The 24,672-nt window shown below is 37.9% G+C and overlaps 1 protein-coding gene across 1 annotated transcript in view; it reads right to left on the bottom strand.

The window, feature by feature from the left end:
* The window catches only part of EPG5 (ectopic P-granules autophagy protein 5 homolog), a 128,693-nt gene that overhangs the window by 52,461 nt on the left and 51,560 nt on the right, over nt 1–24,672 (bottom strand). The window contains exons 18-27 of the mRNA XM_037805516.1: nt 24,442–24,586; nt 24,025–24,222; nt 23,555–23,665; nt 22,159–22,281; nt 21,072–21,238; nt 19,946–20,167; nt 18,076–18,199; nt 13,993–14,137; nt 10,576–10,747; nt 6,810–6,972 (exon numbers count right to left, since the gene is read on the bottom strand). Of these exons, the coding sequence (XP_037661444.1) occupies nt 6,810–6,972; nt 10,576–10,747; nt 13,993–14,137; nt 18,076–18,199; nt 19,946–20,167; nt 21,072–21,238; nt 22,159–22,281; nt 23,555–23,665; nt 24,025–24,222; nt 24,442–24,586 (1,570 nt within the window). The remainder of the gene's footprint in view (nt 1–6,809; nt 6,973–10,575; nt 10,748–13,992; nt 14,138–18,075; nt 18,200–19,945; nt 20,168–21,071; nt 21,239–22,158; nt 22,282–23,554; nt 23,666–24,024; nt 24,223–24,441; nt 24,587–24,672) is intronic.

Genomic DNA, 24,672 nt, shown 5'->3' with positions numbered 1-24,672 from the left:
TCCTTACCACTTTCCAAGACTGAATGCTTGGGAGACATTTGTATTTAAGTAAAAAATGTGTGGTATTTAAGATTTTGTATGAAAACCATTAAGCTGTTTAAATTGGGACAGGATAAACAAAATTTTTAAATGGCTGCTAATTTCTAATAGGAATAAAGTTCTAACTTCCCTGATGTCTTTCACAGCCAAATATCTACAAATTCCTGAAAGTGTTAAAATCAGGGAGCTCACCTGTAAAGAATATAAATCTATAGTTCATTCCTTCAAATACATGTTAGATGGTATTGACTGTAAGAGGCACTGATGATATAAACGAATAAGACAAGGTCCTTGCGCTCACATAACTCAAAATTTAGTAACAGAATTAGAATTAATTATACTACAAAACGAGTTGTAACATAACCCAGTGAGTGGTGTGCTGGTAGCTTTTGTCCAGACATTCAAGGATTATAAACTATTATGCCTCAGAGCCATGCTAGACGGTCCAGGTACGAAGATGAATAAGGATGAAACCCTATCCCCCAAAGAATTCACAATCTGCTAGGAATAAAAACAGCAAGTGACTACAACAGTACTTATGCACAGGCTGTAACAAGAAGAGAGAAGATCTCAATCTGACCGGATGAGTCAGAAAAGGCCTTGAGGAAAGGTATTGCTTGAACCAGTTTGAAGGACAAGCAAGAACTCAAAAACAGGTGTGGGGAAAACAAAAAACATCATATGTGTAAGAACAAAGGTATGAATGTGCATGTTACATCTGGAGAATGGAAAAACTCTGAAGTGACTAGAAAATAGGACATTTGGGGAATGGGAGGGGGGTAAAAGATCCTGCTAGAAAAACATCAAGAACAGATTATGAAGGACCCTAAAAATAATATTCCTTTTAGATACTGGGGAGCCAATGCGGGTTTTTAGACTGCAAATGTGATCAAAAAGATGAATGGTGGCAGAATGGAAAATGGCCTAGACAGAAAAGAGACTGTGGATAGAAAGTCTAATGCAATATTTCAGGAGCAAAGTGATGTGGGCCTACCAGGGATGCACTAGAAACAGAGAAAAGGGAATAAATTTAAAGCTATTTCAGAGGCAGAACAAAGTTAACTTAGGAAGCAACCAGATAGGAAGTATGGGGATAGGGTGGGGTATGTGGAAAAGAGGACACTAATGCTTAAGTCTGTATCTTGGGAGACCAGGAAGGTGGGAATTACAGGATAAAGATGAGGTTGGTTTGAGACTTATGGAGTTTGAGGTATGTATAGGACATTCAGGTAAAATGTTAAGTGGCACTTGGAAATCTAGATCTGGAACTCAAGACAGAATTCTGGACTACAGAGAATAGGAGTTATCAACACAAATAGATAATAGTTCTTAACCATTTAGGGGTCAAGTACTCTTTTGAGGATCTACTGAAGCTATGAACTCTATAGACAAAAATTTTATATATGCTTTCAGGGGCTTCATCAACCCCCTGAAGACTATTCACAGATGCCAGGCTAAGAACTCCAGCACAGATGATAGGTAAAAGCAGTTGATGTCACAGTGAAGAAGGTGGTCAAGAGAAGCACTGTGGTGGTTTGTATATATTATGTACACCAGAAAAATCCATATTCTTTGATGCAATCCTGTGGGGGCAGATTGATTAATCTTTTTTGATTAGGGTGTGACCTCTTGACTGGATGTTTCCATGGAGATGTGACCCACCCAACTGTGGGTAATACCTTTGATTAGATTATTTCCATGGAGATATGGACCCCACCCATTCAGAGTGGTCTTGATTTAATCACTGGAGTCCTATAAAAGAGCTCAGAGCAGCTGACAGAGACATTTTGAAGATGGCTGTTGAAAGCAGACTTTTGCTGATGCTTTGGAGCCACTAGCCCAGAGTTTTCCTTGGGATATGCTTAGACAGTACCCCCAACCCCTGCCCCTGGCACTTAGAGAGAAATGTCCTAGGAGAAAGAACCAAGAACACACAGGAGCTGAGAGAGGAGCTGGAACACAACCCGCGATCAGCATCAGCCATGTGCCTTCCCAGCTAACAGTTTTTCTGGACACTACCAGCCATCCTTCAGTGAAGGTACCCTATTGTTGACGCCTTAGCTTGGACGCTTTCATGGCCTTAAGACTGTAACTTTGTAACCAAATAAACCCCCTTTATAAAAGCCAATCCATTTCTGATATTTTGCATAACGGCAGCATTAGCAAATTGGAACAAGCACCAAACACAATTAGCAATCTAATCTTTAAGTGGGGGGAAAAGAATGAAACTGAGAAGTGGTTAGAAATTTACGGGGATTAGGAGTGCTCCTATGAAGCTCAGCATCACCAAATGATAGAAAGATGTGAACCAGGATCAAAACTATTGGATATAGTCATGATGTGGTCACTGGGACATGTATATAGAGAGGCTACAATTTTATGTATAAGAATGACACCGCCCACCTTTTACAGGATATACCTCTGTGGTGTTTTCCCAGTGACAGGTTCAGGATGAGATATCAACACTCAGAAACGACCCCTAATCTCCCCACAAACATCTCTCTTCCCCAGATGGCATTTGTGCAATGGATGGCTTCAGATTCAAGTATAATCTTTGGTCAAAAATTAGAGCAAAACTAACTGCCTTGCATAGACAATGCCCCAACTTCATGGCAACTAGAGTTTCACCTTTTTTCTATCTTGCTCTTAGCTATTAATGAGTAGCCAAAGATTAATTACTTCATAATCAGTTCCCAGCAGTATCAACGGGCAAGTATTATTGAGGAGAGGACTCAATTAGTAATTCCTACATAACTTTCCAGAGAAATCCTGCCCACTGCTTCACATTTTTAATTCCCTTCATATATCTGGATTATCAGGCAAAATAATGGCCAAAGTAGATACTGTTGTTGAAACTTATATTCTAGGAACCACCAGTAGGGGTTCCCAAGCTTCAGATCAGTCCCAAATGGAAACGAAAGTCAGGCTCGATGTGCAGCCTGGTGAGGTCAGCAGAGAATTAAAACTTACCTTAAGAAAACTTAGGTATTTCTAATGAGTAGAGGGTACGGCCACGAAACACAGCTATTATTTAAATTATTTAGGTTTCTATAAAGCCTCCTTTTTTTTTTTTTTTTCCTGTCTGCCCTTTCTTGCCTCCCTCCGCCCCTCCCCATTCTTTCTTCAAACAATATTTGCATCTACCAATTTTTCTTTTGAGAAAAGACAAATATTTTGGTGTGCTGTCAAATCAGAATTAAGCCATTTATGATAAAAAGGATTGAAATGAAAAACAGCTTCTTTGCGAATTCTGAAGGTACTTCGAAGGTATTTTAGAAAAAGTATTTTATTTTATTCTATTTATTTCAAAATTAACAAGTAAAAGATTATAAACAAAATTTTAACTTAAGGGTTCAGACAAATAAATACTTATGATCCCTTTTTCTGAAAAGAAAGAGAGGCAAGTCATTGGTAGGCTTGGCGCTGAAGCTCCCTGGTCTGCCTGGTGGTATTTTCCACTGCAAGACCCTGAGAGTTAACAGGAGGTCAGGCTATGAGACCTGCTCTGTGATTGGAGCAGCAAATATTTACAGCTCTTCATGGAGGAAGCTAACAGCTAGCACTGGAAAAACAATTCTTTGCACTTATCTTACTAGTTACTTATTAAAATACATTTTTGGACAATTCCCTTCTCTACATAGAATTAACAGCCTGGCAAAGATGTGTGTTTCAAAATATGGAAAAATACTGTATTTGTGAAAACACAGATTAGTATAAAATATCTCTTTTTTATTAAGACCAGAAACATTTTAGCTACTTTGCTACCCACTCAAACTCTATTCTAAGTTGGCAAACTTTTCTTCCTGCTTTATTACTTTAGCAAATGGTCTTTCTTAAATACTTCTACCTTTGTTTTACTAACGCATTAACAACAAAGGAAAAAACATGCAGATAAGGAAATTACTTTTTGAAGTATCTGGCCAAAGATATCTCAATATTCAGGAGTCTGACATGTTTATAGTAACATACAGGAAAATAAGAAGGCCTCATCCTGACATCTAGGTCAAATTTCTTAACTTTAGATGCATAGAACTCTGTTGGAAAACTCAGAAATACATTCTGAGGTAATAAAAAATATGAAAAGTATAAATATAATTTCAGAGAAAACATTTTAGAGAAAAGAGTCACCCAAGAAGATTGATGAAGGGTACATTAGGTCATCAAGTGGCTGCCTGGAGCAAGGGATTTCTGGCAGTGGGACATACAGCGCAGTGCCCAGGATCATAAGGAAACTGTTTCCTAGGGAAGAGGAGACATTCATATCTGTATCTACATGGGGGAATTCCCAGACAAGACACATGCACAGAAAGGATCAGGGAAACCCCTCCACTTTGGCCTAGAGCTATTCTCTAAACTCACTGTATGGATTAGCTCTGGAAGAGAGCATTCGCACAGGTCAAACTACAAAGACTAGGAAAGGTCTTTTCTTTTTTTCCTTTTTGTTGTTGCTGTTAACTCTACTCTGTCATAACACTAACTGGTATAAGCTTAAGGAAGAGACACCTCAGAGTCTAAATTCCAGTGATAAAGCACAATAAAATATCAAAATTTCCAGGTTTCAACAAAACATTACAAAAATACAAAGAAAAAGGAAGTGATGGCCCAGGTAAAGAGAAAATTAAAGCATGAGAAACCATCAATGAGGAGAATTAGACCTGGGACATACCAGACAAAGACTTTTTAAAGAATGATCCTGTTTTTGTTTCCCAGCTGCTAAAAAAAATACAATGGGTTTGTTCAAACAATGGGAATTTATTGGCTCATCGTTTTGAGGCTAGGAGAAATCCAAAATTGAGGCATCAGCAAGGTGATGCTTTCTTCTCTAAGGTTGTGAGGACTCTGGGGCTAGCTGCCAGTGATCCTTGGTCCTTGGCTTTTGTCATATGGCAATGCACATGGTGACCTCTCCTGGCTTCTCTCTTCATCTGACTTTCATGCTGCTATAAAGGACTCCAGTAATCTGGGTTAAAGCCCAATCTGATTCAGTGGGGCCACATCTTAACTGAAGTAACATATTGAAGAGATCTTATTTACAATGGGTTCACAGCCATCAGAATGCAGACCAAGACCAAGAACATGTCCAAACTGGAGTATACAAATCAGACTACCACAGGTCCTAAATATACTCAAAGAGGTAAAGGAAAACATGAACAAGAAACTAAAGGAAATTAGGAAAACAATAGATGAACACAGAGAATATCAGTAGAGAGATGGAAATTATGAAAAGGAACCAAACAGAACTGAAGACAGTAGTAACAGAAATTTAAAATTCCCTAGAAGGGTTCAACAGACTGGACCTGGCAGAAGAGTCTGTGAACCTGAAGATGTGACAACTGAAATTATCCAGTCTGAGGAGTAGAAAGAATAAAGAATGAAGAAAAGTGAATAGAGCCTGAAAAATCATAGGATACCACCAAGTACACCAATATAAGTATTGTGGGAGCCCCAGAAGGAGAAGAAAGAAAGGGGTAGAGAAGATATTCAAAGAAACAATTGTTGAAAACTTCCCAAATTTAACAAAAGGCATGAAGATACACATCCAAGATGCTCAACAAACTCCAAAAAGGAGAAGCCAAAATAGACCCACACTGCCATGTTATAATCAAAATGTCAAATGTCAAAGATAAAGAGAAAATTCTGAAAGCCACGAGAAGCAAAATGTCACATACAAGGCAGCCTCAATAAGATTCAGAGCCAATTTCTCACTGGAAACCATGGAGGCAAAAAGGCAGTGGAATGATATATTTAAAGGGCTGAAAGCAAAAACTGCCAACCCAGATTTCTATATCCAGCAAAACTGTCTTTTAAAAATGAAGGAGAGATTAAGACATTCCCAAATAAACAAAAGCTAAGAAAGTTCATCACCACTAGACAAGCCCCACAAGAGATGCTAAAGAGAGTTCTGCAGATTGAAAGGGAAGGAAAAAAGACAAAAAATTGAAGCTGCCTCAAGAAATAAAGATCTCTGGTAAGCATAATGATGGGTAAATACAACTGCCAGTACTACTGTATTTTTAGTTTGTAATTCCACTTTTTCCTTCCTACAAGATCTAAAAGGCAAATGCATAAAATTTAATGATACATCAATGATTTTGGGTTCATAAGTGCTGCGAAGAGTTGGCTAAAGCTAAGCTTCCATTCTGAAGTCCTTACAACACCCACAGCTCCAACTCTTGCCTCCATTTCCAGGTCAAGAAGGTGACTCTGAGAGACAGTGAAAAATTTTAACCATATTGTTGCATTTCTCTCCTTCTGTCTTTTGGTAATCTCCATCCCACTGATCCTGCTTTCCACACGTCCTTCCCATGTTCATCTTCAGTGGCCCCTCAGCATCACAGAGCACCCAAGTAACCACTGACATCAATCTTTCCAATGTCATTCCCACCACCTCTCCCCAAAACAACTTTAAATAGACTGATCCACTCACTGACCCCTAGAAGACATCATCGCGACTCCATTCCCACATTCCTTCTAATTAAATCCAATCATCATCAAAATCTTTTAAGGATTAGTTTAAGCCCCTTTCTCTAAGAATCTTCTCTATGGTTCTGCTTTCTTTGAATTCCTATTTGACTCTCTGTAGGACTCATCTGGTACTAATCTGGAAATACATGATTAGCTCAGCTTGTGTCTTTACTCCCCTGCAAATTTTTAAATGTTTTGGGACACTGGTCATGTGCTATATTTCTTTCAATCTTTCTCAATGATATGCTAATATTATGGACTCAATTAAAATTCTCTGAATTACGAAAAAATTTAAACACACTTACCTGGACTGTTATAGCTGCTGCACCTTGGCATTTCTTACCACTACTGCCTCTACACTCCAAATGGAGTGTTATCTGTTCTTCTCGATTAACATACTGCTTGGGCATTATCTCCAACAGCTCACCATCTAGGGCAACCTGTTGAGATTCCCGAAGAGCTGCAGTTCTGAAAAACATCAGGAGATTATAGAAAAACTTAGGAAAGGTTACATGATAAGTGATACATACTTCTAGTTGCTCCCAGTCTGCATTATAGCTCAATAAGACATAAGGATACCAAAGTAGCAAAATACCAAAGGTGTGTGCACCAAGACTAACCCAAATCCTTCCTCTGGCAGTCAGGCTAAACAGAAGGTTAAGAAAAGAAGGAAATGTTTAATAGAAAAGTGGGACAACTTCTTTTACAGAAACAAAGCTCCATTTAGAATCTGTGCTATACCAATACAAAACTTTTAACAGACCCCTAAATACTCTAGAACAAATGAGAAATCCCCCTAAAGGTGCCTTCCTTGTAAGTGCCAGTGACTTCTTAGGTAATAGCAACACAGATTGAAATATCAAAGACCAAGACTGTTAATTCTGTAATAAATTCTGTAACTTATTAAAATTCTATATCTTATATAAAAATATTATAAATTCTATATTACAGAATTTATTAAATCTATAATAAATAACTACTTATTATACTCATATGTAGGGTGCATGTGTGTGCACACAAGACATATGCACATACACACACAATAAATGCATGGACCAATAACAGTCAAGGAAGAAATGATCAAGTGGGATTCTTCCCAGGTATGCAAGGGTGGTTCAACATATGAAAAATCAATTAATGTAATACACAATTAACAAAACAAGGGGAAAAAACAACACAATCATCTCAATTGAAGAAAAGGCATTTGACAAAATCCAGCACCCCTTCTTGATAAAACAATTAGAAAACTAGGAATAGATGAAAACTTCTCAACCTGACAAAGCGTATACATGAAATATCACAGCTAACATCATACTCTGTGGTAAGAGACTAAAAGCTTTCCCTTTAAGATCAGGAACAAGACAACAATGCCCACTGTCCTCACTATGATTCAACACTGTACTAGAAGTTCCAGCCAGAGTAATTGGGCAAGAGAAAGAAATGAAGGGCATCCAAATTGGAAAGGAGGAAGTCAAACTTACCCTATTTGCAGATGACATGATCCTATAGACTAAAAATCCTGAAAAATCCACAACAAAGCTACTGGAACTAATAAACAAATTCAGCAAAGTGGTAGGGTACAAGATAAACAAGCAAAAATCAGTAGTGTTTCTATTCATTAGTAATGAATACCCAGAAGAAGAAATCAAGAAAAAAATTCCATTCACAATAGCAACTAAAAGAATCAAGTATCTAGGAATAAATCTAACCAAGGATGTAAAGGACTTGTACACAGAAAACTACAAAACATTGCTAAAAAGAAATCCAAAACCTAAGCAAATGGAAGGAGATTCTGTGTTCATGGATTGGAAGACTAAATATCATTAAGATGTCAATTCTACCCAAAACAATTTATAGATTCAATGCAATCCCAATCAAAATTCCAACAGCTTTCTTTGCAGAAATGGAAAATCCAATCATCAAACTGAAAGGGTAAGGACCCCAACTAGGCAAAACCATTTTGAAAAAAGAACAAAGTTGGAGGACTCACATTTCCCAATCTTAAAACTTATTATGAAGCCACGCTAATCACAACAGCATGGTGCTGGCACAAGAACAAACACAGACCAATGCAATTGAATTGAGAGTTCAGAAATCAACTGTCATGTTTATGGCCAACTGATTTTTGAGTGCCAAGCCCACTCAATGGGGAAAGAATAGTATCTTCAAAAATGGTGCTAGGAAAACTGGATATGCAAAAGAATGAAGGTTGATCCCTACCTCACACCATATACAAAAATAAACTCAAAATGGATCAAAGACCTAAATGTAAGTGCCAGAACTATAAAAATCTTAGAAGAAAACATAGAAAAACATCTTCAGGACCTTGTTAAGCAATGGTTTCTTACACTTTATAATCAAAGCACAAGAGAATAAAAGAAAAATAGATAAATGGGACCGCATTAAAATTAAAAATGTCTGTGCATCAAAAGACTTTCATCATGAAAGTAAAAAGAGAACCTATTCAATAGGAGAAAGTACTTGGAAATCACTTATCCAATAAGGGTTTAATATCCAGAATACATAAAGAAATCTTACAGCTCAACAATAAAAAGACAAAACAGCCCAATTAAAAATTGGGCAAAAGATCTGCATAAATATTTATCCAAAGAGGATATATAAATGGCCAAAAACTATATGAAAAGATGTTCAACATCATTAAGTATTAGGGAAATGCAAATCAAAACCACAATGAGATTCACACCCACTAGAATGGCTACTATTTAAAAAAAGGAAAATTACAAGTATTTGGAGAGGATATGGAGAAACAGAAACATTCATTGTTGGTGAGAATGTAAAATGGTACAGCTGCTGTACAAGACAGTTTGGCAGTTCCTCAGAAAGTTAAGTTTAGAATTACCTTATGACCCAGCAATCTCACTACCCAAAGGATTTGAAACCAAGGATGCAATCAGATATTCGCACACCAATGTTCTTGGTGGCATTATTCACAATTACCAAAAGATGGAAACAACCCAAGTATCCATCAACCAATTAATGGATAAGTAAAATGTCATATGTACATACAATGGAATATTATTCAGCTGTAAAAAGGATGAAGTTCTGATACATGTGACAACATGGATGAAACCTGAAGACATCAAGTTGAATGAAATAAGCCAGACACAAAAGGACTAACATTGTATTATCCCAAAGACATGAAATAATTAAAATAATAGTCAGAAAATAGAATATAGGTTACCAGGGGTTGGGGTAGGGATAGGGAATGGGAAGTTAATGCATAAATTGTACAGAGTTTCTACTTGAGTTGATGAAAAGTTTTGGCAATGGATGGTGGTGATGGTAGCACTACATTGTAAATGTAAATAACAACAATGAATTATATATTTGAATATGGTTAAAGGGGAAGTTTTAGATTGTATATATGTTGCAAGGATAATTTTTTTAATAAAGGAAAAACAAAAAGCAGGACTGTACAACACAGTGAACCCTATTATAAATGATGGACTATAGTTAACAGTACAATTATAAAAACATTCTTTCATTAATTGTAACAAAAGTACCACATTAAAGAAGATGTTAATAACAGGGGATATATGGGAACTCGGTATTTCAAGCATGATTTTTCTATAAACATACAACTTCTCTAATTAAAAAAGAAAAAAAGCTTAAACAACTAATTATTCCTACTACATGAACCCAAAACACTAAATGACTTTCTCACACTTTGAGCAAGTGCCTACGCCAATTTTTAATGGGAAGGTTAGCACGCAAAGCATTGACAAAAGAAAATAAATCTCTTTTTGCATCCTTTTAACCATCTTTCCAGTATCAAGGTCTCCTTTAAAAGAAGCATAAGAAAAATTTAGCTGGCATTAATGACACTCAGAAACCTATGTCACCATGTAAAATGTATAGCACATGAGAACACCACATATTTCCATGTGAAATTAAAAGACTTGTCACAACTCATTTAACCAAATGAACTGTCCAGGCCAGTCTGGTCACATTACCATCATCATAAGAATGCTCATGAGGAAGCCATTCTAGGTACTAAGTAATCTAGGCTGTCAAAGTAGCAAGGTAAAAGCTTGCGGTCTCAGGTCTTACCTGGCCTGTTGTTGCAACAGATTCAAGTCCGTGCGTACGAGCTGTGTGGTGTCCTTCTGACTGAGTAGTACAGCTGAGGAAATAACTGGCACTGGAGGCCTCATTGGGTGTAGAACAAGGGGAGGATGGGGAGCCTCATGCTTCTGCAAGTTACTTAAAACCCTTTCTTTAGCTGGGAAAAAAAGCAAGTCATATTTACTGAGTAATGGGTACTAATGGGTAGCAATGCACTACTAGGTACAAAGCTCCAGTCTGTCACTTTAAAAAAGAACGCAAGTGGTTTTCAAAATAGTCCCTTAAACCACAAAAGACCTAAATGAAAAAAATCTTTATTAGATAACAAAATCATTATCTAATGATCAAGAGCTAAAGTTCATGACCTTTAATTACTGCTCTACACAGCCTTGAATGACATACTAAGAAATCTGAACTTGATATTGGTGTAAAGGGGATCCAGTGAATAGCTCAAAGCAAACTTGATAAAGATGGTAGCTATCATCCAGACAATGAATTTATGCAGGAGTCTGAAGGCAGAGAGCCCAGTTAAGAGTTTAATGCAGCTATCCAGACAAATGTCGTAGGTATAGGAGGAAAATGAATGAACATTATAGAATATAACTAAGTAAAAAGTCTTAAAGTAGGCCAAAGTTTGAGCAGTAGAGCTAGGAACAGCAGAGTTAAAATGAATGAAGACATGCATATAAACTTCCAGCACTTATATTTATGCAGTCATAAGGTAATTCATTCATTCACTTAATGATCTGATTCATTCCTTCACTCACTCAACAAATTATTTTATGGAGTCCAATTAAGAAGTTAGGCACCATACAAGAAACATAAAGGTGGTTCTGTATGACTAGACTGCACTAGATTGCACATGGCCTCATGCTAGTAGCTGTTAATACAATTAAAATGTTTAATACTTCTACATCTAGTACACAGCAGGTGCCCAACAAATTCCTATCCTCCCTCCCCTCTCTTCACCCCATTAAACACATAACACACAATGGGTGGAGACTGAAGAACATGAAGAAAAATACTGGTACATACTCAATTTTTTTCAATAGTGGGATAAGAGAGGAAGGGAGAGGTCAAAGGAATTTCAAGTCAATAAGTCAACAAGTACTTAAGGGACTACTGTGAATTTCCAATTTCATTCCAGATATAGCATTCATTTTTCTATTCTTGTTGAGAAATATTAAAGAAAATTTAATAGCCATGACTTTGCTTCAAGCATAAGGAGTTCTGTATTGTCTGAACCCCAAACAGATTTTAACATTCCAAACAGGTCAAGTAGAGCACTGTCCCTTATAGCTGCTGTTTTTCCACTAGAAATACCACTCTTCATTCAGGATGTAACAAAGATAGATATTCATCACTGGGATAAGACTCCTGACTATTTATGTTAAAGTTTCTTTCAAGCAACATTAAAGGTCATGACTCCAAAGGAAAACTAGGGGTTCTTTTTCAAACCTAGTGTAACTTACCATGAAAGAACAATCAAGGATAATATGTTAAATAGAAAAATGAAAAAGATTTAAATTAAGAGCATAAATAACTGTAATCACCACTCTGAACCACAATCGACAAAAATGATGAAGCCAGCAAAACAAATTTAATTCAACAAAAAGAACTTGGTGTTATAAGTGGGCAAAACTTGTGAAGTAGTACTGGTTAAATTTTTCCTACAATCACAAACACACATTCAATTGTTTGATATAATCAATATCTAACCTCTTTTCATCCAAGAAAAAACTAGAACTTATTATTTAAAAGTCTAGGCCTTAATTTTCTGTAGAATTGCAATCTGTACTAATCACTAGCTGTGTGACTTGGGAGGGTGACCTAACCACCAGGCCCCCTTGCACTCCACATTTACTCAATGGGGATAGCCCTTACAGGGTTGTTGTGAGGATGGACTTAATGCACATTAAGTACTGGAACAGTGCCTAGAACAAACTAACAGCTTAATCAATCACTAGCTTAACTCCAGAGAAAACAATTACCCTGTTAGGACAATGTTAAGGAAATGTGAAAGCACTACAGACAGAAGGACATAAACAGAGAAGCATTCAACAGTTTCCAGATCTATAACAATATTTCTTCTTCTCATTTAGCAGGCTCTCAGGAATAGAAAATGAGAATCTATGTGATTGATGGAAGGGCAACTTTTACTTGCCTCCTTAAGCCTTTTTATATTGTTAAAATTTTTTTCAATGAGCACAAAGACCTTTTATAATCTGAAAATTTTAAACTATTATTTTCTTCAGGAAAAAAAGCAGGGAGAGGGATATTGGAGCAGGAAATTTTAGGGTCTTGAAGGAGACTGTCCAGCACCTTTCTTTTTACAGATGAGTGAACTGAAGCCCAGAGAGGTTTGTATTTTTCTTAGATCACACTGCTAACTAGATTGTTAGTGGCAAAACTAGATTTTTTGCCTCTCTCTGAATCACTTCAGTACTCTATTAGACTACAAAATGCAATATTTTGGTCAACAACTATATATTTACAATTTTGTGATATGTTCTGAATTTTTAAAATATATCAGTTATTAAAATTAATAGTTGCCCCAAATATTGTTTTCTATTTTTTTTTTCTTGGAAAAAACTTTTCGGCCGGCACAGAAACTAACAGATAATTTATAACACTGTTTCTTTAGAAAAATGCACTGTGAGAAAAAAAAAAAACAACCTAGAAACTTCGGGAATAGCATCCATTTTATAGTAGGGGTTCCAGTACAGAAGAAAAGAGTTTATTAGAGAAAAAGAGTTTATTAAAGAAAAAGACAGACTTCTGAATTTTAAAACTGCAAATCAAAAATAATCAAATTTAAAGTAGCACTTTACACATAGTTTTGAAGGTCAATTAAAATGCCTTTTTAAAGCATCATAGGAAAAATGAGCCCTTTCCAGCCTCCTTTTCAGCGAAGTATAGCCCTGGGTCTCAGTTTGGACCAATGAGATGAAACTGGAATACCTGTGAGCAGCTTTCTGGAAGAGCACTTAAAACAGGGAGACTCCCCTTCCTGATGGCTGGAATGTGAACGTGACAGCAGCCATCTTGGATGCCATGTGTGAGACTAGGTGGGCAGCAAGATAGAAGGAGCAGGGATTCTTGAAGGCTTGAAGGAGTTATGAAGCTACCTTATTTCTCGGAACTGTCTCCCTCCAGACATATTTTATGTGAGGAAAAAGTTAATTTCTATCTTGTTTAAACCATTACTGTTCTGTAGTTTTCTCTCACTCATAGCCTAATCTAACCGTAAGTGGTAGATAAGTTAACAGTAAATTCCTAAAAAAAACAATTCTCCCTGGAAAGATATACTGTATCTTCAATGGCTTAATTCAAACATTTGTTTGTTCATTAGTTTGTTCATTCATTCATTCATTCAAAGGGGTTGACGCTCATATGACTCACCCAACAAAGGATCAGTGAAGTCCAGCTGCACTGACAAACTGCAAGGGGAGGCATGGGACTCACGCTTGCCCTGTGACCACAGATCAACAGTTTCCTGAAACTCGTAATATATGCGCTCCATGTTCAGATACTCCATCCACAGATCCTAGAATAGAATCATAATACTTTAACAGATGAATTATAGATCGATAGATACAGACATATGAAACTACATATTTAACTATAAAGTCAAAAATAAGTTTCAAAATGAGGTGATCCTCTCCAAGTTCTACAGCATTAGGATGAATCGTGTCTAAAATGTCCAATGTAACAACTTCAGTGGTGGTCTCAAAACTTTTTTGATTGTGCACTATGATCAGAAAAAATAATTTTAACAATCCCACTCTAGGCATATTTATAAATTTTTATATGTACACTATTGAGATAAAAAATTACGTGCATTGTACATGTAAAATAAATTTTTAAAGAGTGAGTTAAAAATAAATATACTGAAAATAACTGAACCTGGACTGGATCAAGCCTCTAGATTCAAATACCAATTTATAAGAAATGCAGGAGACAGAAAAGCACATTAAACCATACCATAAGATACAATCAGCAAAATTCAGACTGAGAAAAAACTCTATGGACAAACTACCCAGTTTCTTCAACAAATAAATTGCAAACAAAAACAAGAAGTTGAGGGGAGGACCTACAGATGAAGTATACTTATAAGACATCTCAACCAGTTATGAAATGTGGATCCTGATTCAAACAACTGGTAAAAAAAAAAATGAAAAATTAAAAAAAAAAAAAAAAAAGCTTTATAACATTCATGAGGCAACTAGAAATTTAAACAACAAATAGATACGTAATATTAGGAAATTACTCAACATTTTTTAACATAAATGCTATTAAGTTATATATTTTTTAAATCGTATCTTTCAAAAATACATACTGAAATCTTTAATGTATGAAATATGTTCTCTAGGATTAGCTCCAAGATAAAAATGATGGGGGAGTGAACAGATGAAATCGGGCACCTAGCACACTGGGGGAAGGGGGTAGGTCCACTACACTGTTCTGCCTACTTTTCTAGCTGATGGAATTTTTTCATAATAAAAGGTTAAATAAATAAGTCAATAAATAATATACAAAAAAGAGAGAGGTTCTAGTATTCTCTCCCCACCCTCCAGTAGACTGTCTTGCATATTCTGAACTATGTGTACTTCATTTTGGTGAGCACTACATAATAGAATGGTAGCTTGCCTTTAGAGAAAAAATTTCAAATATCAATGAACACGAAAAACCACTTTAAATAGTAATAACAGATGATCAAATATGGACTATGGTTTTGTGGGCCATGATTTTCTTCTTTCTGATTTTAAGTGTTCTAAAGGCCAAGATTCTTCTAAACCTAAAAACATTCCTGGCTTTTCAATTAGCACACTGCCTTAAAGTCCTAAATCATTATTTCCAAACCAACCATGGCATAAGGCACTCTAGACTCAGACGAGAAATTCCAAAGCCTAACACTGATCACAAGCCTGAATCCTATATGCACTGAACTGTTAAATGTGGTGTACCAGACTCTCTTACTGTGTATATACATCTCCTGTAAGTGGGGTCACTATGCCACCTTTCTGCATCTGTGCTAAATAAATACTGATGGAGGCTAACAATCAGAGCAAATACTGAGAATTAATAATGGGTAAGCAGAGATGTCTCAGAAAACAAAAAAAAAAAAAGAACTGAGGGCTTGATTTACAAAAATAATGAAGATTTATGCATCAAATAACAAGCAAAGACAGACTTTAAAAAAAGAAAGCAATTAATTCTGTGAATGCTGGGGAACCAAAATAAATCTCTGAGAATGAAGAAAGCAACCACTGATTTTTAAAAACATTGACCAACAAATGATATTCCACTTTATATATATCCATTTGTCCACTGATGGATACTTGGGGTGCTCTCACCTTTTGGCTATTGTGAATAGTGTTGCTACAAACATTGGGGTGCAGGTGTCTGTTCAAGTCCCTGCATTCAATTCTTTTGGGTGTGTACCTGTGGGTGGGAGTGCTGAATCATGCGGTAGTTCTGTTGCTTCTGAGGAACTGCCAGAGTGTTTTTCATAGTGGTTGCATTATTTTACATTCCTATCAACAATGCATGAGGGTTCCAATTTTTCTACATCTTCACCAACATTTTTAAAATCTCTTGTCTAATTCTTTGGTTAATACCTCCAGAAAAATGTTAAATAAATAGTACTCATGATGGTTAAAAAAAAAAAAAAAAAAAACACTGACCAAGTACCATGTGCAAAGCCTTGGCTCAGGCCTTGAGGTGTGGGGTCTACCAAAGAGTCACATAAGGAACTACACTCAAAAAGATTTCAGGACGCCATGATCTCATGTTTACTGTTCCTACTTCTTCTCTGGCTCTATATTCTCAGCCTATTGTCTCTGCCTTAAATACAGTTATTTCCCAGGGTTCCATCTTCAATCCTCTTCTTAATCTAAAACTCTCACACCATTAAACCCAAATTTTCCTACATGGTCTTTTTCCTGAGTTTCAGACCTATATATATCTTCCCCACTGATTCCTTGATAGGGAATTCCCTTGAAGCTCCTCAGGCACTTTCTCATCCAGTAGTCCCTACCTCTGTAAACAGCATCTCTGTTAGAAGTTTGGGAGTCCTTATCAGTCACAAAATCAACTGATTCTTCTTCAGTATATTTTGAATTCATCCATTTGTCCAATCACTGCTGCAATTTCAATGGCTTTTCCAAAGAAAGACTTCAGAACTAAGTCAAATTCCTTAGAAAGGCATATATGGTCCTTAGTGATATGACCCCAATTCACCTCTGCTGCTATGCCCCAACCTGCTCTTTTTGAAACATGCCACTCTCTCATATGCCATGTCTTTGAGCACAGTACTTGCAACATCCTCTCCACCACTCCCATCAATATGCCCTTCCTTCCTTTCAACCTGGTCAACTTCTATTTGCCCTACGCAGCAGCGCAGCTCAATGATTACCACTTCAGCCCCAGTCTTAATCAGACACAGTTCCTCTTATGTTCCCACAACACCCTGTGCATTCTACTCACACAGCATTTATCAAGTATAATAATTGTTTGTTTAGTTCCCTGTTTTACAGTAAGTTTCTTGATGGCAGGGACTGTGTGAGATTTCTTCGTGTATCCTTGGCATTAGATGCTTGGAAGACACTCAATTCAATGCTCATGGAAGGAAGAGAAGACAACAGAAGGGAAGCGGGAGGGGGGAAAAAGGAAATAAGGAAAGAAAAGAGAAGAAACAAAGTCAAAGACACCTAAAGGAGATGAAATACTACACATAATATGGAGGGAGTTAGACTTAAGGATCCAAATTAAAGTCTCTAAAGTCTTAGAGGTTCCTAAATCCCATCCCAGTATTGGAGTCAATGCCCAGTAAGTTCAGCCCCTAGGAAAAAGGAACTGAATAGGACAGATGTATCTTTCCCACCCCACTGAAGATGGCTACAGAAGCTTAGAGAAAACTCAGATTAGAAGTTTCAGCCTATAAAGGGATCATAGACATCTTTGGGTGCCAGGGAGAGAACAGCTTAGGACACGTGAAGACTAGAATCGAGTGTCTACAAAGGGGAACCCAAGACTGTGACACCTATAAGTAAGACATCTCTGAAATCGAACAAAGGTGAGCTGCTTATCTACTCCATGCAACTACCCTCCTAAATAAAATATGAGTCCCTATAAATTCTTACACTGTACTTTTCATGGGAGTAGAGATGATTGCTGAAAAGTGTTCAGCTGCTGTTAATTTAAAATAAGAAAGAATACAAACAGTAAGAGGAATGCTATTGTCTGTGAGATTGTAGAAAACCCTCAAATGAGTCCCAAGCCTTTAGGTGAGGCCATGGTAGGGCTAGAGATGCAAAAGGAACATCCTTTTAATACCACTGCTTATATACTGTGTACCCACTGTCAGTGACTATTCAAGTAAACGTCCATTTCCATATCAATAAGTGGTTTTACCATTAGGTTATGAATGTGACCAATTCATGTTAGTCAGATATGGTAAAGAAGATATCGCCATAGTTTCACCTGCTGATTCTGCACCACTTTTGCTAGCCTGTGTATATCATAATGCTTTGGTAGAGAAGGGATATAGGTATCTCCTTTTTGAAAATTCTCATCTTCTAGCCATAATATATATACATTGAAGAGCCTAAAAGATAAAAACACAATTATATAAACTTTAAAAAGTCATGCAGGCAAATGAAGTTTCAAATATATCTACAAATTCTGACATTATTATGTAAAAGTAAAGAAAGTACCATAATATAGAAAATGTTTCCAACAACCACAACTCCTGTCCATCAGGAGAAATGATACGTCACAAATAATTAAAATATGATACAATAATTGCTAAAACCAAAAACCCAAAGAAAGAGCTCTGAGAACTCTTTTATTAAAATCGGATTAAATACAGGACACTGAAAAAATTGCAGAAAGTGATTTTAACACAAATTTAGGGTCTCAATTTGGAGCTTCTCTTTTCCTAGACAATTAACAGTCTCCGTGAGCCTTAGTGCTTGGAAAAGTTAAAAGTAATACTCAAACACAATTCCTTTCAGAGAAAATACTGAAAGCCATTTAACATTTATGTATTGGAAAAACTTGCCAATTTTAGGCTAATTGTTAATATCCTTCCTCAAGGAATCACAAATAAACCTCACATGTGTGCATTCTGTTCCCATTTAGAAGGAACAGAACAAAGCCAGATTTTTTTAAACTCTCAATTTTCCAGTAAAAACTTTAAAAAATATACAATGCTATGTTCTCTGTTTTTGTTTTTATAAGGAACACAGTCCGTTTAGCTAAGAACACTGGTTTTTTAAGCAGCTGTGTGCAGCATCAGGTACTGGAGAAGTAGTCTACAATACACAAATCACTGGGGGTGGGATGGGGGGGAGCGGGAGGTTACATTGCTTGTTTTGCTCAATAAAGTTGAAAATTACCTCCTTCACCTCTGCGACAGTCTATCTAGGAAGGGACGCATGAATAGGGCTTTGAGGTTCTTAAAGAGAGGAGAATGGCATGTAGTTTCTCCAGCTTCTGTTTCAGTAAGATAGATGGCTACTTTATGAACACAGCAAAGGAAGAGGAATTCAGAGAGCGAACATCAAAGACTTTCTTTACCGATCTGGAATGCTCAGAGATACAGCCTTCCCACAGATTAAGTCTTGTTCAACTAAGTTTTCCTTCAACTAAGCAAGATAAGGGGAAAAGTCAATCTAGAGGCAGAGAGATAGCTTTAAGAGTTTTGAAGCCAAGCAGGCCTGAAACCTCAGTGCTGGATGAAAACACGGGGTCTCCTCATCAAGATATCTTTTATTCAGGTTAATTATTAAGTTCCATTTATAAGACTTACATTTGTTTTATGTCTTAAAAATGAAAGGTGAAGGAATAATGGGAAAAGAACCCAAACTTACTCACAGTTCTAATGCTTTGAGAGTATGCAAACATCATGCCTTATTTTATAAGCAGCTTCAGGAGATTCCTAGACCCTTCAGTTCAGGTATGTCCATGAATCCCTAAGAAAGTCCATGAACCCCACTTTAGGAACCCCCGCCTTAGTCATTTATTTCTTTTAAAGAACTAGTACAGCAGATAAATTGTTTGGGTTTGCTCTTGTTTCTACACAAAGAAACAAAAGCAGGTATCAGCCCTCTGATTTATGATCTATCACTCAGACTCCAGCCACTGGACAGAAGTACATCAAAACTGCTGATTCATTTCTCATGAGGAACACAAAAGAAAAACATTTCAAAAGGCAAACCTGTATCAAAGCCATCTTCCACATTCAAACAGAGTTAAGAGAATAACCTCTAGCAATTTGTAACAAAAATAACTGTCCCAACACAGAAGCTGTGTTGAAAACAATATAAATGGCTAAATAGTGGTGTATCACCTCACAAGTTGTGTGTGCAGTTCTGGTGAAGTCAGGTAGCCAGGGATGCCAGCCTGGCTCTCGTGTGGCCCTTCACTGCCCTCTGCTGGAACACGGAGGGCCTTACTCGCAGCGTGGTGGAAGTCGGCCACTTCTGCCAGACGCCTCTTCATTTCTTTCAACAAATTGATATGAGCAGGGCTTTGAAAAAACCTTCTTCCGATACAGCCATCTATGGGTAACCTTAAAAAATAAAAACATAGATCTATTACCTTTTGACACATCATACTCTTTCTATACGGCACAAAATAGCAGACAATTAGCAAGTCAATTCACTAAGGCTGTGTAAATACAGAACTAAATCAATTACCTATTATTCCTACCTCCAAGGTTATTATGAGGAGCCAACAAGATTTATATACGAATGCAGTTTTTAAAAAGAATGAAATGGTACACAAATTCAGGATATTATTACTGCTTTGAGGTACAGAACAGATTATAAAAATGGTACTTGCTCTTAAAAGCCTTGCAATCTGTCAAGAAACTGACATGGCAAAAAATCAACATCCCTGTGTATCAAAGGCGTGAGTTAAGGGAGTGGGGGTGAACTAGGAATTGAGCTGGGAGATGATGAGCAACTCAAATAACCAAGGAGAGCTCCCAGTAGGCCTTAGGACCATCATACCCAGTGGAAACGCTGGATACCCTCAAACACAACCCAAGGGCACCAGACACAGCCTGGTCTTTGTTCACACCAGCACTACTCATCACCAAGCACCCCAAGGAGTGCCCCCCCAAGGCACCCCAAACAGTTCTGTGGTCACATAAGCTTGGGGGCAGTCCCCCACCCCCTCCCATTGCATCTCCTGAGGTTCTATGCTAAGCTTTGTCCAGACCACCCAAAGGTTTAATCAGGCCAGGATGCTGTCTTCACCACACTGAGTATGGAAATAATAGAGACAGTTGCCACAAGGCCCTCAAACTTCAAAAAGGTCCAATGTAATAACGTTAACCAGGAAGGGAGGGAGGGAGGGAGATTCCTATTCCCCACCACCAAACAATGGTTCTAATTCACACTTCACCAAGATATGAACAATGCAAAGGAGAAACAGCTGCCTAGAAACATACTGTAATATTGGGACCATACCCATACTGAGGTCCTGGGCGGTGAAGATACAGGAGGAAGAACTTCTGCCAAATGAGTGGCAGCAGAGGGTGATCAGAAGGTGTGACCAGCGCCTGGTGGGCCCAACGGTAAATCAGCAGCCTCTGGAGGGATGGGATAATGGGGAGCTTCAGCTGGGCCTGGGCTTTCTACAAAAGAAGAGGAGCTTTGAGCAACCAGGAAATGAACGCAACAGCAAATACAGTTTGCTCTTTCTGGGTGATCCAAAGGAAATCTAAATATTTTGTTTTCAATGCAGTAAGAAAAAGTCATATAAAACCTACTTCTTCAAATCACCATCTAACACTTTCACCTCCTTGATGGCAAAAAAATGTGGCAGTTTTTTTCTGTCAAAACATTTCACAGACTCCAGAATTGGAATGTGTCTTCAGAGTCACCTAGCCTGACCTCATTTCCATCCCTGAAATTCTTTTGCATTTAAATGCTTTGCAAAGGAGCAGAATGATATGAAGACCAAAAGTAAAATTTTACTGTCAAACTTTACCTTTTAAAAATTTAAATTTTAAAAGAACTTTCCAGAATGACAAATTCTTTGACAGGCTCTCCAAAGACAAAGTCTACACTGTGGAACACAAAAATACAAGGTCTTTACATCTAAAGCCTTATTCCAGTGTTTTTCACTCTCTAGCACACCTAAGAATCAGCTAGGGAGTTTTTAAAGATAAATTCCTGGGTCCTACTCCAGACTAAGAATCTCAGAAGATGGGATCCAGGAATCTGATTTTTAACAAGCTTTCTAGGGGATTCTGATGCACATGGGACAAAGTGGAAATTGTTTTAAAACAATGGCTGGCAATCACCTTCACTCAAGCATGCAATGAACACAGTCTTGAATTATCAGGTGGTGATTCTCAATACTAAATAAACCTTGGTAACGAAGTATACACTCTAATTATAGATTTTTAAATATTGGTTTGGTTATTGTGCTTTCAAAATACTTGCAACAAACTTTTAAAAAATCACATTAGTTCAAAAGCTATAAATGAATCCATCAGCATCAAATCATAAACCACCCTCTACCACTCAAATGCAGAACTGCTATTTGTACCTTCAGAGCTTGGTCAGGAGTAAAAGCAGAGTTTATAACCAATTCCCCTTCAACAACTCTTCGGAGCTGGGAGTCTTCTTCAAAGATGGATTCCATGTTCAGTACTGTCCACGCAAACCAGACCTACAGAGACACCAGAAAAGGAAAGGGGAAGGAGCAGCTAGCTCGAACTGACAAAATACATCCTTATATCCACAAATTAAAATCTTTTCTATCACAACTCTGTCAAAAAATATTTATAGTTTCTAAAATTAACACTGGTAAAATCCCAAATGTTTCATACCTATCCCCATTCTTGTCATAGATACAAATTTAGATAAGATCATTGAAATATGTTAAATTCCTTTAGAAAGGCTACTTTGGTTTAAAAAAAAAAAAGAAGTATGGGCATTCATGCAACAAATATTACTGGGCAGGTTCTGCAGGCACGGAACAGGAAGGAGCACCAGGCATGACTCAGCCCTTAAAAAGTTTTCTATTAGAAGAGAAAAGACTAATAGAAAAGTAATTACAACGTGAAATGAGAAGCGGTGAGTACTGAATCAGCCGTGGGAATAAAGTGCTACGGGAAGGCGAAGGAAAGAGGACTGGATCCCAGTGGACACACCAGAGAAGGCTCCATGTAGAGACTGGAGGGAATTGCATGCCTGAAAAGGGAATCAGCCAGGCAAAGGTAAGGAGGTGGAAACACCAGAGGTGTGTCTAGGTAACAGCAAGGAGTCTGGTTCAGCTGGCTTACAAGAAGTATGAAGAAGAGCAGGAGGTAAGACTGAGATGAGCTACTGAAGGATGTTATAAGTAGCTTAAGTGATGAAATGGAGACAATTTTAGACAGAAAGTCTGAGAGGTAGTAATGATGAAAATAATGCTGCTGATGACAATGATGACGATAATAAATGGCCAACTCTTAGTGAGAATTTACCACGTGTTATGCACTGTTCTAAGTGTGTTATAGTAGGTGCAATCATTATTCCCATTTGACAAGTGAGGAAACTGAGTACAGAAGGGTCAGTGAGATACCTAAGGCACAGTCAACAAATGGTAGAATGCAGGTTGTAACCTAGGCCATCTAGCTCCAGCATCCACACCCAACCTCTCTACCACATTGCTGGGTAGCCCTGCAGTCAAACAGACCAGTGTCTGACCACAGGTTATCTGATCCTGAGCAAGCCACATAACCCCATTAAACCCCAGTTAACTCCTCTGTAAAACAGAAATGGCAGTAACACACCCTCAGCAATAGGCTCTTGTGAAGATTAAGTGAAAGAGGGGTACATGCCAAACAAATGTCAGCCATTTTAGGCTACAAGTAATTTATTAGTAAACATTACAACAATATTAAAATTCGCAAAGATAACACACGGCCCTACCACCCTTTCCTGAGTGGGCTTCCTACCTGAGTGGGTGTGGCTGAGCCCTCCACGAAGGAAGGAGTGATGTTGCCCGCCACGATCCAGCTCACCAAGGAAGAGAGCAGACTCCGGTCACAGTGGTAACCCAAAGCATTCTACACCAGGAGAAGATGTGGAGCCAAGAAAGGGGGCTTTAAACAAACCTTATGAATGACCTTTTCAAGAATATTAGCAATTGTCTTACAACAATGTATCACGCACCAGCAGTGACAGTCCTAGACAGTGCACTACAGTAAAATGGAATGAGCTGGGCTCTTCCTAGTGTGTCCTTTCCTTGGACTTCACTGGGATTTGCACTAGTGGACTATGGTTATTGAAATAAAACACCATTAGGGCAAAGCTTTAAAAAGTCAGTGGCCACAGAGTAATGCTAAGAACCGTGCATTTGGGGGAGGCTTTTTAGGAGGCTACCATCTAGCTGGTGACTTAAAGATAAATTCTACAACAGGTTTACCTTGTGTTGCTGGTAGAGTAATTTCTGCACACAGTCTTCCTGCATCAGCTGAAAAGCTGTTTTACATAAGTGGTCCATGAGGAAGAGGATGGGTTGTTCTCTGTACCAAAGATGTTGGCTTATAAGAACCTGAACCCAGAACTCCAATACTGCAACAGGGCCCACTTCATTGGGCTGAGTGCTGACAGATATATGAGCCTGTGGAGAAAAGGTTCAGGTGATGTGAAAAGTAACAGCCAGACTCCCTTTTCCAAAACACCAAAAATCAACATCTCCCTCCATTGTGAAGCCCAAATCTGCTGAAGTTCTTGGCCAAAAGCACTGTAACAAGTTTTGAAATGATCCAAACAAATGTGCTAACTGTAGAGGTTTGGGCTGGGAAGATGGGTGTGTCTAGAGACTTGCTAGGGCCCTGACCTGGATCATGCTGTTGAGAAGCTTCACGTTGTCCCCGTGGCTGGCTCCCGTTAGGTGCTGTGCCACCTTCTGGGTGACCTGCTGTGTGACACACTGAGGGAAGCCACTGTCCAAATGCAGGAACAGCAGGAGGTGTGACAAAAACCTGCCAAGCACACAAGACAACACACTTGACCTTCCAGTCAGCAGTCACCAGAATTTCCAGTGGCTACTTATGAGGAAGCAAAAAAC

The sequence above is a fragment of the Choloepus didactylus genome, chromosome 16, assembly GCF_015220235.1.
Source record: "Choloepus didactylus isolate mChoDid1 chromosome 16, mChoDid1.pri, whole genome shotgun sequence".
Taxonomy (NCBI): domain Eukaryota; kingdom Metazoa; phylum Chordata; class Mammalia; order Pilosa; family Megalonychidae; genus Choloepus; species Choloepus didactylus.
This window is presented reverse-complemented; position numbering and strand designations above follow the sequence as displayed.